The following is a 19,581-nucleotide window of genomic DNA, read 5'->3' as shown; positions in this document are numbered from 1 at the left end:
GACTTTCTCAGCCCTGGGGAACAGCTACTAGCATAAAATTGTCTCTTCCTGTTCCTGAGGGAGGGAGCAAATGTGCCTAAAGGCCCCAGGTCTCGGCTTCCTGACCATCAGGCAGGTCCCATCAGGTTGGGTGGGATGGAAGTAGAGGCCTCTCTGTTTCTTTTCGGGAAACTGGCCAGAGTAACGGTTGATGCGATGGTGGTTTTATTAGACCTTTGGGGACTCTCAGTGTATTCCTTTAAATATTCATGGTTGTGTTTAATGTTGCCCTAATGGGTTTTATGAAAGTGTGTTGGGAACTGGAGAGGGAAGCTTTGTCATTGCAGTGAGAGTTAAAGCGGTGAGCGGGTAAAGGATGAAAAGGAAGTAGAAGAACATCAGAGCCCTGGCTCATGTTCTGAGGGAACTTTTTTCATGGCTGTAAGGTCTTTGCAATCATTCCACAGTTGTTTTCCATCACTGATTTGGGCTCTAGCGTGAACCTTCAGTGCCATGCACAGATAGGCATTCAGTGTTACTGACCAGGTGGCCACAGCTGCAGGCTGTGGAAGGTGTGTACACACGGTGATGGAGGGTCTCCAGAGATTCCCAGTGTGAGGAAGGCCCCTACTGTGATCCATAATGAGCTGCCCTGTGCAGCCAGGACCTCCCCAGCCCAGCCCAGAGCATTCTCCCTGAGGAGGTTTTCTCCTGCGGGCATCTGTCTGTAAATAGGTAATAGCGGAGATTTACAGCTGTCTCAGCTCTGCAGTGTGTCTGCATTTTCTAGTCCTCTCGTTACACTAGGCGTCCCAGCCAACTGCCTCGTGGAAGTTGTTTTTGTAAGCCTTCTAGTAGTACTGGTTGGTTGATATTCAATGTTTAATTTTTGTTATGACTACTACTTTTTAAGGCCCAGCCGTGTAAAGAGTATGAGGCAGTCATGTAAGCACAACTAGAATTAAAAACTGAGTTTTGCTTGTGATAATACAAGAGTTTCAGAGTCAGGCTTACCTAAGGTGGTTTTTCACCTCTCACTTGCAAATAATTTAATCTCCCTGAGCTGCAGTTTCTTGTCTGTAAAATAGTTATACATTCCTACCATGTGTTCTAAGGATCAAATGAGAGGTCATATGTAAAAGTGACCTATATGCCTTATACATAGGAAACACTCAATATATGTGAGTCCTGTAGTGCTTATTCACCCTACCCACCATCCAGTCTAGAAATGTCGAGAACAAGACAGAGTTCAGTTTGAGTCTTTGTTTGTTATTTCAGTCATATCCTGGCAGAATTAAGAACTGGTTCATTTTGGTGGGAAATGTAGGTGCACAAAGGAACCGCAGCCACCAAAGGCAGGATTGCCTTAGGCCAGAGCTTCTCACCAGGGCACACTGATGGGCCAAGAACCAGGTACAGGATGTGTGGAGATATTGATCCTCTTAGTCCATGGAGCAGCCGGGGGTTCCGGGGCTTGTGGAGAGCAACCACCTCCATTTATTGCAGCCTTGTGCTTTGTGGTGTCATCTGCCTTGTCATCATTCCTTATGTGCTCTGGGATGTGGAATGGGAAGGAAAACTCTGCCTTAGACTAAACTAAACTCACTGTTTGGCATCAAGAAAAGTTCCAAGTTGGGGCAGAAAGAAAACATTTGATTTTCCTTTAGAGTCACCAAAAAAGTTCTCAAAAGTTGCTGCAGCTTCTGGAGTCTCTGTTAGCACCTAAGGTGCCTTGGTGTGTTTGATATAAATGCAGCCCTTTCTCTGGGCAGTGAATGGAGCGTGGCTGGGTTCTGGTCCCTCGCTGCCCCTCAGCTGGGCACCTCAGGCAGTGCACACAGGCAGCCACGGCCTTGGGGAGGAGACACGATGCTGAACGATTAGGTTTAAGGCTTCTCAGAATCCATGCTCCTCACACAGCCCATTCTGTTTCTTTTTCAAATGATCTCAGGTGATACATGCCTGAGGAACCCACTCCACAAACAGCAGTCACTCCCTCTCCGGCCCATCATCCCCCTCGTTGCCCGGATCTCGGATCAGAACGCCTCTGGGGCCCCCCCAATGACTGTCCGGGAGAAAACCCGCCTAGAAAAATTCCGTCAGCTTCTCTCCAGCCACAACACTGACTTAGGTGAGTCCCTGTGAGCCCAGGCAAGGTAGGAGCTTTTGGTGACTGGAATTCTCAGAGACCTGGAAGCTACTGCTCTTTATTCTTCCTTCTTTTACTTTTCTAGCTTCTCCTGACCTGGTGCCCATTGCAGTGACATGCAGGTATTAAGTCAGACATATGTTACTAGAGATTATGGACCAAATTAGGTGGGACTGGTTTCTGTGACCTGTAGACCCTAGTGCAACTATTCTGACTTTGATCTCCTCTATCTCATGGTGACTCTTGCTGAAATCTACACCCACTGGTCTTTCTCTTCCCCTCTAACTTTCATCTCTGAGCTGACAGGACTGCTACTGCAAGGCCATGTCCTTGGCACTTGGCTGCTCAGGGCTGTTTTGGGCTTTTCCCTGTGCTTATGGGTAGCAAGTGGTGGTGGTGGTCTTACATGAATGGAAGGAGACATCAGGCAGTGCTGGTTGCGGTTTGCTTTAGAGCATTTGTGGAGAGTTCACCTAACAAGGCTGTTTTCTGTTTACAGATGAACTGAGGAAGTGTAGCTGGCCAGGGGTTCCCAGGGAGGTTCGACCTGTAACCTGGAGACTCCTGTCGGTGAGTTCTACCTACTGTGTAGAGAAGTGTGAGCCTCACACAGCCCTTCTTGCCTGATGAGGTTAGTCTGGACACATTGGTCTTAACTCCATAGACTTCTCTAGTCCTACTGGATATGACAGAACTATGGGACTGTAGTCCTATTTCTGTGCATAAAGAAACACTTTCTTGAGAGTTTATTCACACACATGTAGAGGTACACAGACTTGTACCAATAGTCATGGTCTCACGTTATTAACAGCGAGGAAGAAGAATAGAGTGAGTGAGATAGGGTGACCCCAGCACTTGCTTTGAGCAAGCTCAAACATTCCCTGTGCTTTACTCCTGTTTCAGTTGGAGTAACCAAAAGTTGAAACCCACTTTGATCTGTAAAGAGTTGATAAATGGGCCTCCCTTGGAAGCCTTACTAGTCCTGCTTTCACCAAGTACAGAGCACTGTGCCAGCCGCTACGATAGGAACACTTGGGTTTCCTGAGCCTGTAAAATTCATTCATTCATCTAGTGAGGATTGATTGAGGGTCTGCTGTTTGCCAGGCATAGTGCCAGATGCTCTGAGCAGATACAAAAATGAATAAACCACAGTCCCTGCTCTCCAGGCACTCACTGTGGAATGCATTACATAAATGTTTTCAAGAAGAAGGGTCTGTCTCCTGACTGCTCGCCCCACCTCTACTCTTGCAACCATGTAATCATTGCCTCTGCCACTTCTAATCAGTTTGAATGCTATTCAGAGTAGATTTGGTGAGAACGGAAGGGGAACAGAAAATATAAGAATGAAAGTGGGATCTAGACCAAGGATAAGAATGAAAGTTGGCCTGGAGCTTTGGCTAGGCTGGGGGCTGCTGCCAGAAGTTCTGTCTGAGTGTTGTAGCTGTTATGTCACGGATTCCATTCAGCTGCTTCCTAAGCTGGTAATTCTGAAAGTTACACTGGAAAAGAATGTAACTGGCACCAACTTACTTGGCACACTGCTGAGATGTGCTGTAGAGGTTGCTATATCCCTGCATTTCTCAGAAGTATGGCCCTGGACACACGCAGCCCTCCAAGGCCATGACTTGGGTCCAGCTCCCTCCCACTGACCTACATTCACTCCTGTACTGTGCCAGCTCTGGGAGCTGAGGAGTGCTCACCAGTGGCTCAAGCTTCAGCACAGTACAGGGCCAAGGGAGTAAATAATCCTGGGAAAGCTGGCCTTGCTTCATCTGCTCACATGTGGATCTCATTCAATGAGAAGAGGGCAAAAAATGGGTGGCCAGAACCAAGAAGGGATTTACCCTTGGCAGTTTTCCTTCTTGATAGTTTCCAAACCACTGCATAGATTAAAATAAAAATTAAGGATTTATCCAACCATTGTCTTTCCCTATCTGACCAGCAGTCTTGTCTATAGGGCTATCTCCCAGCAAACACTGAGAGGAGAAAGTTGACCCTGCAGCGGAAGCGGGAGGAATATTTTGGCTTCATTGAACAGTATTATGACTCTCGAAATGAGGAACATCACCAGGATACCTACAGACAGGTATAGTCATCACCTGCTGCCTCTTTGCTTACCAGTCATACACTTTAGGTGTGTCTCATGGTAGTGCTCTCAGGGTACAGGCTTTCCAAGTCCTCAGGCTGTGGTATGTTGGTTAGGAGTTAAATTTATCCTCAAAACTGTTTCCCCTCTTTTCATTCAGCAGCTCTGATTTTAGCCATTTTAAATAGACAGACTTTTTTGGCACTAGTCAGTGCGGTGCTTCTCAAACTTTAATGTACATACAAATCACCTAGGATTTTGATACGATCTCACCTAGAGATTATGAGAAAATGCAGATTCTGATTTAGCGGGTCTCGGGTAAAACCTGAAGTTCTAATGTGCTTCCTTGCAATGCTGCTGCTGCTGGTCCACCAACCACGCTATGAGTAGTAAGAGTTATCGAGTATGGAGAGGAAAGACAAGCTCACTTAGCAGTGGTCCAGTCCCTCTGGACTATGACATCCGTATGTCTTCCTGGCAGCTGCAGTGCTGTTTCGGCCTCTGTGACTGTCTGTAGGAGCTGTAGCTATCAGTAGTCTTGTCAGGGAGTCTTCCGTCTGCCCATAATGGTCCTCATGGTCTGCAGAAAGGTCTGCTCCCAACATCACACATGGAGGGAGGAGAAGAGTAGGCCAGGGGTTGCAGAAAGTGAAAGGTGGGCAGCTATCTACAACAAGCCTCAAGAACTGAAGTAGCCTCTGCTGCTGCTGCTGACACATTCTTTTGCATAGCTAGACTGGGCATTGGGAAATCCCCGAATTGAAATGGACATAGTGACGTCTTAGGTAACAGAAGTAAGAACTTTCAGCTTCAGTTACTGAAGGCCAACTGCTTTTGGTCCTTCCCCACTTTTTTTTTTTTGAGATGGAGTCTTGCTTTGTGGTCCGGGCTGGAGTGCAGTGGCGTGATCTTGGCTTACTGCAGCCTCCGCCTCCTGGGTTCAAGTGATTCTCCTGCCTCTCAGCTTCCCGAGTAGCTAGGATTATAGGCATGCGCCACCAGGCCCGGCTAATATTTTGTTTATTTTTTTTGAGACGGAGTCTTGTTTTGTCACCTAGGCTGGAGTGCAGTGGTGCAATCTCGGCTCACACCAGTCTCTGTCACCCAGGTTCCACCAATTCTCCTGCCTCAGCCTCCTGGGTAGCTGGGATTACAGGCGCACACCACCATACCCAGCTAATTTTTGTAATTTTAGTAGAGACAGGGTTTTGCCATGTTGGCCAGGCTGGTCTCGAACTCCTGACCTCAGGTGATCCACCCACCTCAGCCTCCCAAAGTGCTGGGATTACAGGTGTGAGCCACCGCACCCAGCCCTAATTTGTGTATTTTTAGTGCAGATGGGGTTTCATCATGTTGGCCAGGCTGGTCTCAAACTCCTGACCTCAAGTGATCCACCCGCCTCGGCCTCCCAAAGTGCTGGGATTACAGACGTGAGCCATTGCCCCTGGCCCTTCCCCACTTCTTACACGTCATGACTTCATAAACAAGTTCATCTCTGGTTCCCTATTTTAGGACATTTATGCAGCTTTCTGAGCTCTTCTAGTTCTTAGGAACTGTCGATGAGTAAGATTCTGAAAGAGGGGTACCTACTTGGATCATACCTGCTACATACATGCCAGCCCAGAGTGAAACAGACTTCAGAGCAATAAGAAAAAACCCTCAGGCTGTGAAGCCTATTGCCATTTGACTTAAGTGGTTTCTTTTGGGCGGTTTCCTAATAAACTACTGTTATCATGGAAACATGTTCCATATGGGCAGGTAGGTATAACTAGATTTTTTTTCTGTGTCAGTCACTTCTTTCTGAAGATAAACTGTGTTTTCTTACTACTTTCATTCCCATTTCTTTAATAAAAAAAAAAAAAAACTTGTCAAAAGAACAAACTGGACCGAGCACGGTGGCTCACATGTGTAATCCCAGCACTTTGGGAGGCCGAGGCGAGTGGGTCATCTGAGGTCAGGAGTTCGAGACCAGCTACGCCAACATGGTGAAACCCCATCTCTACTAAAAATACAAAAATTAGCCAGGCATAGGGACAGATACCTGTAATCCCAGCTACTTGGGAGGCTGAGACAGGAGAATCGCTTGAACCCTGGAAGCGGAGGTTGCGGTGAGCCGAGATAGTGCCAATTACACTCTAGCCTGGGGGACAAGAGTGAGACTTCGTCTCAACAACAAAAAAAAGAACAAACTGGCATTTGTGTTTTTGGACATGCCTTCTCTTTTTCAGATTCACATTGACATTCCAAGGACGAATCCTCTCATTCCGTTGTTCCAGCAACCACTTGTACAGGAGGTGAGGGAATTACTTAATGTTCTTTGGCGCTTCTCCCTGCATAGTTCTGTGGCACCTGTTTACAGGTTTGCGGCTAATCATAATAGTACCTTATGTTCATATATGCAGCTTTGGTTCCTTTAGAGCATGGTTTCATGCATTCTCATTTCATCTTCATAACAAATCTGTGAGCGGAATAACACTTTGAAAGGCTAAGGAACTTGCTCAGAATTTCGAGTCTACCTGGTGGCAGAATGAAGAACCCACATCTTAGAATTCCTATTCCTGTATTTGCTCTACTTTATCAAGCTGGAAGTAGTGATTTTTTAAATTGTGGTAAAATATACATAATATAAAATTTGCTATGTTAACCATTTTTTAGTGTACAGCTCGGTGGCATTAAGTACAATCACGTTGTTGTATGACCATCACCATCCACTTCCAGAACATTTTTCATCTTCCCAAACTGAAACTCTGTATCCTTTAAATATTAACTCCCTTCCCCAGCAGCCTCCATTCTATTTGTCTCCAAGAATTTGACTACTCCAGGTAGCTCAAATAAGTGGAATCATAAAATATTTGTCCTTTTGTGACTGGCTTATTTCACTTAGCATAATATCTTCAAGATTCATGCCTGTTGTTGCATGTGTGAATTTCCTTCCTTTTTTAAGGCTGAATAATATTCCGTTGTGCATATGTAACACATACTGTTGAGCTCTTCATCTGTCAGTGGACACATGGGTTGCTTTCACATTTTGGCTATTGTGAGTAATGCTACTGCTAGTATGGGTATGTGACTATCTGTTTGAGTCTCTGTTTTAAATTCTTTTGGGTATATATTTAGAAGTGGGATTAGTAGTTATGTTTTGAGACCTAACAAGTTAATGAAGTACATGGAAGGTGTCAGTGGGACTATTATGTTTTGACTCAAGCAGTAACTGTAAACTTCTTAAGATTAGGGATTTCCTTTGCAACTTTACAGTAGCCAGGACACTAAGTGTTAGTGCTCTTTTAACAGAACTTGCCATTCTCATAATAGAGAGGGATGGTGGTTAAAATGCTGAAAATAATTTCTATTTGACTTTGGGTTGTATTTATAATTTTGTTTAAATATAGATGTCTCCACTGGTGGGGTCCCTCATGTCTTACCCATAGCATAAATAAGATTTTGAAGGTAACACCATTATTTTAACTATAAGATTCAGCTCATAGGAAGCTAAAAACCCATTCACGATCCCTTTATCCTCCCATACAGTTTTCCATGGTCAGCACTGCTTATTCCTCATTTTAACTTGGAGATGTTCAGAGACTTTTCTTTTACCTGTGCATGCTTACTCTAAATTTGGAGATGGGGAAAGTAGTCAGTTTAAAAGGCTTCTCAGCCAGGCATGGTGACTCACTCCTATAATCCCAGCACTTTGGGAGGCCAAGGCCAGAGGGATTGCTTGAGCCCACGAGTTTGAGACCAGCCTGAGCCCAGGAGTTTGAGACCAGTCTGGGTAACATAGCGAGACTCTGTCTCAAAAAAGTTACAGAATTAGCCAGGCATGGTGGTATGTGCCTGTGCTACTGTGCCTGTGCTATTTGGGAGGTTGAGGAGGGAGGATCTCTTGAGCCCAGGTGGTCAAAGCTGCAATAAGCCATGATCGTGCCATTGCACTCTAGCCTGAGTGACAGAGCAAGATCCTATCTCAAAAAAAAAAAAAAAAAAAAAAGGTTGGGGGCTGGTGGCTTCTCTTAGTAGTGCATCCTGAATACAATATGGGAACTCAAACTTTATTCTTTCCAATTTTTCCTGAATTACCATTTCATCTAGCAGGCTACAGTCATCTTTTTAATTTTTTTTTATTTTAACTTTTTAAGAGACAGGGTCTCACTCTATCACCCAGGTTAGAGTGCAATGGTGTGATCATAGCTCACTGCAGCCTCTACCTCCTGGGCTCAAGCAGTCCTCCTGCCTCAGCCTCCCAAGTAGCTGGGGCTACAATCATGCACCACCACACCTGGCTAATTTTTTTCTCATAATTTTTTGTAAAGATGGGGTCTTGCTTTGTTGCCCAGGATTGGTCTTGAACCCCTGGCCTCAAGCACTCTTACTGCTTTTCCTCTCAAAATGCTGGAATTACAAGGCGTGAGCCACCATCCAGTCTAGTAAAAATGCCAACCAAGAAGTAAAGAACTAAGTAACACTGAATACGGAAAGGCTTGCTTTGAAAACCTGAAAGATACCTGAGAATTGACTATAGTATGTAAAAAGTACCCACACTAGTAGAAGAGACATAGGAAAACCTCCAGGGGTTCTCCTATCCACTCCTCTCTATAAGGCAGGATTATCCCAGACTTTTTCTACAGTGAGCATCCCATGGTCTCCCCTGATTACCAGGCTTGGTGCTCTTCAGTTTCCATCTCTTTGACCACTTCACTTTGACCGTGTGAGTGTGTTTGTGTTGTCCCACCCTTACTAAAGAGGATGATTGCAGGTCTCCTGATTCTGAACAGCTAGCTTCCATGTACTTGGCCATTGTTACAGCCAGGCACCAAGGATATGAGTATTTACAAGGAGCTGATCCTATGGAGTAGAAGCCCTTCTAAGTCCTTTGGAAAGACCAACCTGGAGGAGCTTTTTAACAGAGGCATCTAGACAGACCCAGGTCACAAGAAATACAAAGAAAGAGAGTGAGCCAGGGAATTCTTGAGATTTTCCTGAAAATGATGGTTCTAGCTTTGGCTGTGTTTTCAAGATAGAGGGGTCATTTAGCAACAGAGAGGAAATAGAGTATAAGAATGCTCCCATTAGAGTGTTGGGCTGAATGCAATTGAGGTTGCTGTGCCTTTTCCTCAACCGCACAAAGCAAATGGGTAGGTCTAGTGAAGGCAGAGAGGCCAGCTCCCTTCGAGGGAGGGCTTTGTTCTCACTGCCTGTGAAGGCAGCAGTGTTGACAGTGAAGGAAACCGTTTCTCAGCTCTGTTTGCCAGCTGTAGACACAACTATCTATGACAGAGGGGCTGGGGAGCATCCTTTATATGTCTCTAGATTCTCTATGTCCCTCCTACACTAGATAACCATCTCCAAAAACCATATAACCATTTCCTGTTTATTGGTCTCCCTGGGAGGTTTTTCTCCCTTGCACCTGCTTGAGAGGGCCTCTTCATTCTGATGCTGAGGTGATTGGCTGAGATTCTCCTGAGTCCACGTGCTTTCTAATCTCCTACCCTATCATCTGCATGTATTCACCATCACCTCTGTCATCTCTCTGGTGTGGTTCACAGAGACATGAGGCAGCCCAGTCAAAACCAGTCTCAAGAATGTGTCAGACTCAGGAGTTGTGGTCAACAGAATGAAACCAGGCAATGGGTATCATCAGGTTGAGAGAAGGTGGGGAGAAACTCAGAGGGCCTAATGAAAGCAAGGAGAGTATAGTTGAGTGGTACAGGGCATGATTCTGTAAAGGGACCATAGAGATCTTTCCTTTGTCCCCAGCCTAGGCCTCTGGCTTCTTGTGGCTAATACGCTAAACCCCAGGGTCTTTCCCATGGGGGCCCTGGCTGGTTTCTCTGTTCTCAAATACCCAGCTGTAGGAGTCCATAGGATTTTGTTTAACTTCCTATCCTTAGCAGATGTCTGAGTTGTATCCTGATATGTGAAGTGACTTCCTGCAATGTGCAGTCTGTCGCTTGGTCCTAGTCAGGCTGGGTTAGAATTAAATCTAGACCTCCTTTCTTCTCAGCAGGGAGAGTGGAGGGTAGTAGAGAAGGTATTTCCTCTCTAAATCCTATAATGACAAAAAAAAATTTAGAAAAAAGCATCAGAACTAGGATGTTCTGATATCTTGCTCTTGGAAATAGAAAACAGTATCTACAGATGAGAATGTGGTGGCCTGAATTAACAGCATTCATCCCAAATGTTTTCTAAGTCATTTGGGTTGCAATTCTTTCCTTTTCCCAATTTCGTATTATGGTGACCAGATAATGAAAAAATGAATAAAGAGCAAGAAGTGTCTACCCCTACTTGAAAACAATTAGTGTATTAGAAACTTTTTGCATTTATATACTTCTTTATCCCACAGTATTTTAAAATTTTCCTAAACATTCTACACCAACCCAGAGGTAAATAGTGAAGTAGGTAAACGGAGGGAGGGAGTGTGTCCCCATGATTTAACACTCGTGTCTTTCTTTCTCATTTTCCTAGATCTTTGAAAGAATTCTATTTATTTGGGCCATCCGCCACCCTGCCAGTGGGTATGTCCAGGGAATTAATGACCTGGTCACTCCATTCTTTGTCGTCTTCCTCTCAGAATATGTGGGTAAGAAGCATTAGTACCAAGTTGAACAAGCTATTGCTCTTTCTTATCTGCCGTCTGTCTGTTTGTTTTTCCCAAGAGTCCAGCCAGTGGGTATGTCTTGCTAGAAAATAGATAGTGCCTTTGGAATACACAGCTAAAACTACTTTTAACAGCGATTGCTGCCTGGAATTTATCTCTTAAGATGGTCACAGATCTCACCTAAAAAGATCTGCTTTGTCACAAGAATGACCACATTGATATGTTTTGTAGTTTTATGGTTTATTTGAGATTATTTTAGGATTATTTTGAACTTGTTTCCGACTCAGGCTCTCATCCATGTAAACTGGAATTTTAGATTGGACGTCAGGCCTGCACACTCCAGTTCACTTGCTATATCTTAGGAGCAGGATGTGGACATGCAGAGGACAAAAGGTTGTGGCACCAGAACCCAGCACATACAGGAAGTGATGGAATGGGCCAAGGAGAACTCCAAGACCTTGATTTCTCCCCACTCCTTCTTCACCTCTCACCCCACTGGGTTCTTGTCACTTTAGAAAGATATTTGATTTCATGGCAGCAGTTAGGTTTTCTTGTAGTCCCAGCCTCTGCCGGCCAGCCTAAGTTAAGCAGAGTCTTAAAGGAGTTGAGGATCCTGTGTCTCTGTTTTGGTTTCCTTAATCACTTCTGCTGAGAGAGTCACAGGAAAACCCATCTGCCACGGCCTGATGCTTTGTTTCCTTAGGTAAGGAGAACCTCATGTAGGAATAAGAACATCGAAAGGGATCTTAGAAAGCCATTCACGTAATCCCTCATTTCACTGAGAAGTTTTGAGATTCTCTGTCTCCTTATTAGAGGCAGAGCTAGGACTAAAATCATTTTCTTTAGACTCTGAGGGTGGTGGATGATTGTGGTTTTTGGAGGAAGCCATTTGGAGGGGTTAGGGGGTTGGGTGATGAGAAATGGGTGAGAGTGGAGCCCTTTGGAGAGGACAGCATAAGAAATGTCTCACTTGGTCTATCCTATCCAGGTTTTCCAATGGGGCTCAAAGGGATGATGAGGTCTTTCATGAGGCAATCTTGGAAAACTAAGGCAACTGACTAAGAAGGCTTTTTCTAGAGGACTTTTTACATCTTCCCCCCACCCCCCTGCCTGAATAGACCAACTTTTGGAAGCAGCATAATTCTACTGTGTTGTATAATTTTATCAAGAGAGCAGTTTAGCTGATCTGTTGGGATTTTTTAGTTGCTTCTTGCAGTAATAATTTTCTAAAATAGTATTGAAGAATGAGCCTAGGATGGTATTAACCCATTCATTAATTTACATTTGAAGTCTAAATGCTGTCATGAAATCTTGCTAACAGTGTTGTGCCAGTTAAAAATAATCCTCAGCAGCTGTAGTTCTGATTAGATATTTAATTATCTTGTTAGCTTTGTTTTTTGTATTTATATTTTGTTCCAAGCCTGTCTTCACTTTCTTTAGGTGCCCATCCCATTACTACCTCAACCCCATCAAGCAGTGTGCCTTTCTGTGATAGATATGACTGCTTTCTAATCTTGGTACAGGCATATCTTGTTTTATTGAGCTTTGTAGATATTGCATTTTTATAAATTGAAGATTTGTGGCAACCCTGCATTGAGCAAGTCTATCAGTGCCACTTTTCAAAAGCATGTGTTCACTTTGTGTCTCTGTGTCACATTCTGGTAATTCTCACAGTATTTTTAACTTTTCATTATTATTATATCTGTCATGGTCATCTGTGATCAGCGAACTTTGATGTTATTGTTGTAATTATTTCAGGGTGCCATGAACTGCCTCCATATAAGACAGTGAACTTAATTTATAAATGTTGTGTGTGTTCTGATTGCTCCACCAGCTGATCCTTCCTCATCTCCCTCTCCTTGGGCCTACCTATTCCCTGAGACACAACAATATTCAAATTAGGTCAATTAATAACTCTGCAGTGGCTTGTAAATGTTCAAGGGAAAGGAAGTTACATGTCTCTCGCTTTAAATCAAAAGCTATAAGTGATTAAGCTTAATGAAGAAGGCAGGTCAAAAGCTGAGCCAGGCTGAAAGCTATGCCTCTTGTGCCAGTATGCCAAATTGTGAGCAAAGGAAAAGTTCTTGAAGGAATTAAAAGTGCTACTCCAGTGAACACACAAATAATATGAGAGCAAAATAGCCTTATTGCTGATATGGAGAAAGTTTTAGTGTTCTGGATAGAAGATCAAACCAGCCACAACATTCCCTAAATCCTGAGCTTAACCCAGAGCAAGGCCTTAACTTTTTTCACTTCCATAGAGGCTAAGAGAGGTGAGGAAGCTGCAGAAGAAAAGTTTGAAGCTAGCAAAGTTGGTTTTCATGAAGTTTAAGGAAAGAAGCCATCTCCATAACAAAAAGTGCAGGGTGAAGCAACAAGTGCTGATGGAGAAGCTGCAGCAAATTATCTGGAAGATCTAGCTAAGATCATTGATGAAGGTGGTACACTAAACAGCAGATTTTCAGTATAGACAAAACAGCCTTCTATTGGAAAAAGATGCCATCCAGGACTTTCTTTTTTAAATTTAATTATTTTTTTAAGAGACAGTAGCATGATCATAGCACACTGTAACATTATACTCTGACTAAAGCCATCCTCCTGCCCCCTGAGTAGCTAGAACTGCAGATGCACACCCACCACACCTGGCTAACTTTATAAAAACAATTTTTGTAGAGAGGGGGTCTTAGTATGTTGCCCAGGCTGGTCTTGAATTCCTGGTTCAAGTGATCCTCCCGTCTTGGCCTCCTGAGTAGTTGGGATTACAAGTATGTAGTAACCACTATGACCAGCCTGCTATCTAGGACTTTCATAGCTAGAGAGGAGTAGTCAGAGTCTGGCTTCGAAGGACAGACTGGCTCTCTTGTTAGGGACTAAGGCAGCTGGTGACTTTAAGTTGAAGCCCGTGCTCACTTACCATTCCAAAAACCCTAGAGCCCTTAAGAATTATGCAAAATATACTCTGCCTGTGCTTTATAAGTGGAACAATAAAGCTTGGATGACAGCACATCTGTTTATAGCATGGTTTATTGAATATTTTAAGGCCACTGTTGAGACCTCTTGCTCACAAAAAAAGATTTCTTTCAAAATAGCACTGTCCATTGACAATGAACCTAGACACCTGAGAGCTCTGATGGAGATGTACAAGGAGATTAATGTTTTCATACCTGCTAACACAATGTCTGTTCTGCAGCCTGTGGATCAAGGAGTCATTTCAACTTCTGAGTCTTATTATTTAAGAGATATATTTAGTAATTTAGTAAAGCTATAGCTGACATACTTTCTTGAGATGGAATCTACTCCTGGTGAAGATGCTATGAACATTTGAAATGACAACAAAGGATTTAGAATATTATGTAAACTCAATTAGTAAAGCAGTGGCAGGATTTGAGAAGGTTGACTCCAATTTTTTTAAAAATGTTATTTATTTATTTATTTGGAGACAGGGTCTCACTCTTTTGCCCAGGCTAGAGTGCAGTGGTGTAATCATAGCTCAAACTAATCTCAAACTCCTGGGCTCAAGTGATCCTCCTGCCTCAGCCTCCTGAGTAGCTGGGACTACAGCTGTGCACCACCACACCCAGCTAATTTTTAAATTTTTTGTAGAGATGAGGTTCTCATTGTGTTGCCCAGGCTGGTCTTGAATTCCTGACCTCAAGCAGTCCTGCCTTGACCTCCCAAAGTCCTGAGAGTATAGGAGTGAGCTACCACACCTGGCCAGATTGACTTCATTTTTTAACTTTTTTTGTTTTTTTCAGATAAATAGAAAGTCTGGTTTTATTTTCACCGTTACATTCTTGTCAAGTGCAAGGTCAGCCAGCTAAGATTTCCAGTAATGACTGAGGTAATAACTTCTGCTGGCATGTCTTCTGAGTCGCCATTTCCTCTACTGATACTCATCCAAATAATAAGAGAAACACAATTGCAGTTGAGTTTACTATTATCAATGCCACTCTCATCAATATTCTTACAGACTGAATAAGGTTCATTAGCTGAGATTTAATTCTTGGCTCCTCTCCAAAGCCATTGATTCCCTGGTCTGTTCCCCAGCCAAAGTTCCACATGGCTGGGGAGGCCTCACAATCATAGCAGAAGACAAATGAGGAGCAGAGTCATGTCTTACATGGTGGCAGGCAAGAGACTGATTTAATTTTGAAAGAAGTTCTACTGTGGGTAAAATGCTGTCAAACAGAATCACATGCTACAGAGAAATCTTTTGTGAAAGGAAAAGTCAATCAATGTGGCCAACTTCATTACTGTCTTAAGAAATTGTCACAACCAGCCCAGCCTTTAGCAACCACCACCCTGACAGTCAGCAGCCATCAGCATTGAGGCAAGATCCTCCAGTAGCAAAAAGATTATGACTTGCTGAAGGCTCAGATGATTCAGTAAATAGCATTTTTTAATAATAAAGTATTATTTACTAATTAGCAGGGTGTGGTGGCATGTACCTGTAATCCTAGCTACTGGAGAGGCTGATGCAGGAGAATTGCTTGAACCCAGGAGGCAGAGGTCGCAGTGAGCTGAGATCGCGCCGTTGTACTCCTGCCTGAGCAACAGAGGGAGACTCCATCTCAAAAAATAATAATAAATAATAAAGTATTATTTATTTGTTGATTAATTGATTGAGACAGGGTCTTACTTTGTCACCCAGGCTGGAGTGCAGTGGCATGATCATGGCTCACTGTAGCCTCAACCTGCTGGTTCAAGTGATCCTCTCACCTCAGCATCCCGAATAATTGGGACTACAGGGGAGTGCCATCACATTTGGCCAATTTTTTGTATTTTTTGTAGAGATAAGTTTTTGCCACGTTGCCCAGGCTTGTCTTGAACCCCTGAGCTCAAGCGTCCTCCTGCCTCAGCCTCCCAAAGTGTTGGGATTACAGGCGTGAGCCACCATGCCTGATCCCAGTCTTGTTTTATCTAAACCTGTATCCATTCTCTACTCCCTCACCATTGTGAATTATTTTGAGGCAAATCTCAATATCAAACATCATATCATTTTATGCATAAATGTTTTTATATGTATTTCTGAAAGGTATATATGTATGTACACACACATACATAATTTTTGGTTTGTTTTTTGAGACAGTCTCACTCTGTCACCCAGACTGGAGTGCAGTGGCACGATCTCAGCTCACTGCAACCTCCGTCTTCTGGGCTCAAACAATCCTCCCACTTCAGCCTCCAGAGTAGCTGGGACTACAGGCTCGCACCACCATGCCTGACTAATTTTTGTATTTTTTGTAGAGACAGGGTTTCGCCATGTTGCCCAGGCTGGTCCTGAACTCCTGGACTCAAGCCATTTGTCCGCCTCAGCCTCCCAAAGTGCTGGGATTACAGGTGTGAGCTGCTGCACCTGGCCAAAGACATTTTTTAAAACACAAAGCCACAATGCAGTTATCACATCTAAAAAGTAGTAATAGCTCCTTTATGTAATCTACTATACATTCGTATTCATAAATCTATTTAACAGTTTGAATCAGGGTCCAAATCAGAGCTGCATATTATACTTGGCTGTCTCTCCTAATCCTCCAGCTCCCATCCATCTCTCTTTCCCTAGGAGTTTGTAGTTGTAGCCCTTGTTTTTCTGGCCAAGAAGCAACATTACCCTGGTTTTTAAAGTACTTCACTATTTGCAAAGATCTTGGACATACCTGATTTCCTTTACTAGGGCCCAATGTCTGTTTAAGGTAGACGTATCAAGCCATTTTATAAGGTGAAAAATCCAAGACTCAGGGGTCTAATGAGCTTCTCAAACTCAAACCTAGGTATTTTGGTCTTAATACCTGTGCTCTTTATATGACTTGGTGGAATCTCAACTTCAGTCCTTGTCCTTGGACTTCTAATGGCTTCACCAATTATATTCAATGCTCTAAAGCAGGCAGCACCTTTCTTATTGCTCATCTTTAAAAAAAAAAATTGTAGTAGAAGTATGCTTATTTAAAAAATCAAAACAACATTCTACTATAAAGATACATGCCCGTGTATGTTTATTGCAACACTGTTCACAATAGCAAAGACTTGGAACCAACCCAAATGCCCATCAATGATAGACTGGATAAAGAAAATGTGACACATTTAGACCATGGAATACTATGCAGCCATAAAAAGAATGAGTTCATGTCCTTTGCAGGGACATGGATGAAGCTGGAAACCATCATTCTCAACAAACTAACACAGGAACAGAAAACTAAACACCGCATGTTCTCACTCATAGGTGGGAGTTGAACAATGATAACACATGGACACAGGGAGGGGAACATAACATATCGGGGCCTGTTGGGGGTTGGGGGCCTAGGGAAGAGATAGCATTAGGGGAAATACATAATGTAGATGACAGGTTTATGGGTGCAGCAGACCACCATGGCATGTGTGTACCTGTGTAACAAACCTGCATGTCCTACACATGTATTCCAGAACTTAAAGTATAATAAAAAATATATATATATAGAAGTGTTACAACACACACGCACACACCCCCAAGATAACTACAGTTGTTAACCTATTGTTATGTGTTCTTCCAGACCGTTTCCTATGTATGGATGGAGCTGCATGCATTGTTTTTCTTTACTGGGTTCAGAAAAATGAAATCAAGCTATTCATACTTTTCTATATTTTGCTTGTGTTCATTTAAAAATGTCATACAGCAAGCTTTCCAAGCCTGAACATACAGATCCACTTCATTATTTTCATCAATTCCATTATTTCTGTAATAAGGCTTAACCAGTTTATTTAAGTTTTCTTCTCTAGAAGGACATTTAAGTTGCCTACAGTTTTTTTTGTTTTTTTTTTGTTTTTTTTTTTTTTTTTTGAGATGGAGTCTTGCTCTGTTGCCCAGGCTGGAGTGCAGTGGCATGATCTCGGCTCACTGCAAGCTCCGCCTCCCAGGTTCACACCATTCTCCTGCCTCAGCCTCCCGAGTAGCTGGGACTACAGGTGCCCACCACCACGCACGGCTAATTTTTTGTATTTTTTAGTAGAGACTGGATTTCACCATGTTAGCCAGGATGGTCTCGATCTCCTGACCTTGTGATCTGCCCGTCTCAGCCTCACAAAGTGCTGGGATTACAGGCGTGAGCCACTGTGCCCGGCCTAAGTTGCCTACACTTTTTAGCTGTTGTAAGTAACATTGCAGTGAATATCCTTGTACATATTTTCTTGTGCACTTGTTAAAATACGTATTTCTCTGAAAGAGTCCTAGAAGTGAAATGACTAATCCTAAAAGCATGCCAAATAGGTACTACTAAATTATAATCCAAAAATGTTTATACCAGTTTGTACTCCAGCCATGAATGTGTGGATGCACTTTTCCTCACCTCTTTAGCAAAACCTGTGTATGGATGAAGTCTAGTGTATTTTACCTGTCTAGCAGATAGATCATGGTTTGTTTCAGTTTTTGTTCCTACTTTCTGGTCAGTGATACTATGTATCTTTTCTCATCTGTATTATCATTTTCTTTTGTGGTCTGCTGCTTTAATCATTAACCTGTTTTTTCTAATGGATTATTGACGTGTCTTGTTTTGTAAGAGCTTTTTGTATATTAGATAAATTCATCCTTCATCTGCTATGTGTTAAAAATATTAGGTTGAATCATATAAATTGTTAATACTCAACCATTTTTTACCCCCCAACATGGGGATTTTATATAGTCCAACCTAATATTTTCCCCAGACCATTGTTTATCTCTTAACTTTGCTAATTGTGTCTCTTTATGTAGAACTTACTAATTTTTATGCAGTCAGATCTGTCCAACAAGTATTTATTGAGCTGTCACTATGTGTAGGAGATAGACAAGGAGATAGACATGGCCTGCCCTTGTGGCAACTCCTGTCTGGTAGGGAGGCTCACAAACAAGTCACCAGATAATTGCAAACTGTGATGAAGCCTCTGAAGGAAGCAGCTTCTCCTTTAGGATTTTTGGATTTGGTATCTTGCTTAGGAACTCTTTCCTTCCCCACCTCAAGATTACAAAAATACTGGCTGGGCGCGGTGGCTCACGCCTGTAATCCCAGCACTTTGGGAGGCTGAGGCAGGTGGATTACCTGAGACCAGGAGTTCGAGACCAATCTGGTCAACATGGCAAAACCCCGTCTCTACCAAAAATACACGAATTAGCTGGGCATGGTGGTGGCTGCCTGTTTTCCCAGCTACTCGGGAGGCTGAGGCAGGAAAATCGCTTGAATCCAGGAGGCAGAGGTTGCAGTGAGCCGAGATCACGCCACTGCACTCTAACCTGGGTGACAGAGTGAGACTCTGTCAAAAAAAAAAAAAAAAAAAAAAGATTACAAAAATACTCTCCCATGTTTTCTTCTAATATTCTGGTGGTTTTAACATTTAACTTTCTAAATTCCATTACTGATTTATTTTCTTGTATGGTGAGAACTGAAATTTATAGTTACTATTCCAGTTGCATAGCTAATATTTCGACACCATTTATAAATGATACACCATCTTTTCACTGATGTGAAATCTCTCTATCTCTCTTCATAATATTACATACATTTAATTACATGGTTCTGCTGCTTTGTTGGTTTAATTTCATTTGTCTCCATTTCTATCCAGTACCACACAGCTTAGATTTTTTGAGTTTATAAAGTTGTTAAATTATTATTATTATATATTTTATTTATTTATTTATTTTGAGATGGAGTCTTACTCTGTTGCCCAGACTAAAGTGCAATGGCGCAATCCCGGCTCACTGCAACTTTCATCTCCTGGATTCAGGCCATCCTTGCACCTCAGCCTCCCTAGTAGCTGGGACTATAGGCATGC

General features: G+C 42.9%; 1 protein-coding gene across 4 annotated transcripts in view; it reads left to right on the top strand.

Annotated features, from left to right (window-relative positions):
- Window positions 1-19,581, top strand: part of TBC1D22B (TBC1 domain family member 22B) — a 75,486-nt gene that overhangs the window by 21,964 nt on the left and 33,941 nt on the right. For all 4 annotated transcript variants that reach the window (XM_045390792.2, XM_074038179.1, XM_074038178.1 and 1 more), the window contains 5 exons: window positions 1,931-2,110; window positions 2,628-2,698; window positions 4,086-4,214; window positions 6,443-6,508; window positions 10,677-10,791. In XM_045390792.2, coding sequence (XP_045246727.1) covers window positions 1,931-2,110; window positions 2,628-2,698; window positions 4,086-4,214; window positions 6,443-6,508; window positions 10,677-10,791 — 561 coding nt within the window. The remainder of the gene's footprint in view (window positions 1-1,930; window positions 2,111-2,627; window positions 2,699-4,085; window positions 4,215-6,442; window positions 6,509-10,676; window positions 10,792-19,581) is intronic.

The sequence above is a fragment of the Macaca fascicularis genome, chromosome 4 (genome assembly GCF_037993035.2).
Source record: "Macaca fascicularis isolate 582-1 chromosome 4, T2T-MFA8v1.1".
Taxonomy (NCBI): domain Eukaryota; kingdom Metazoa; phylum Chordata; class Mammalia; order Primates; family Cercopithecidae; genus Macaca; species Macaca fascicularis.
This window is presented reverse-complemented; position numbering and strand designations above follow the sequence as displayed.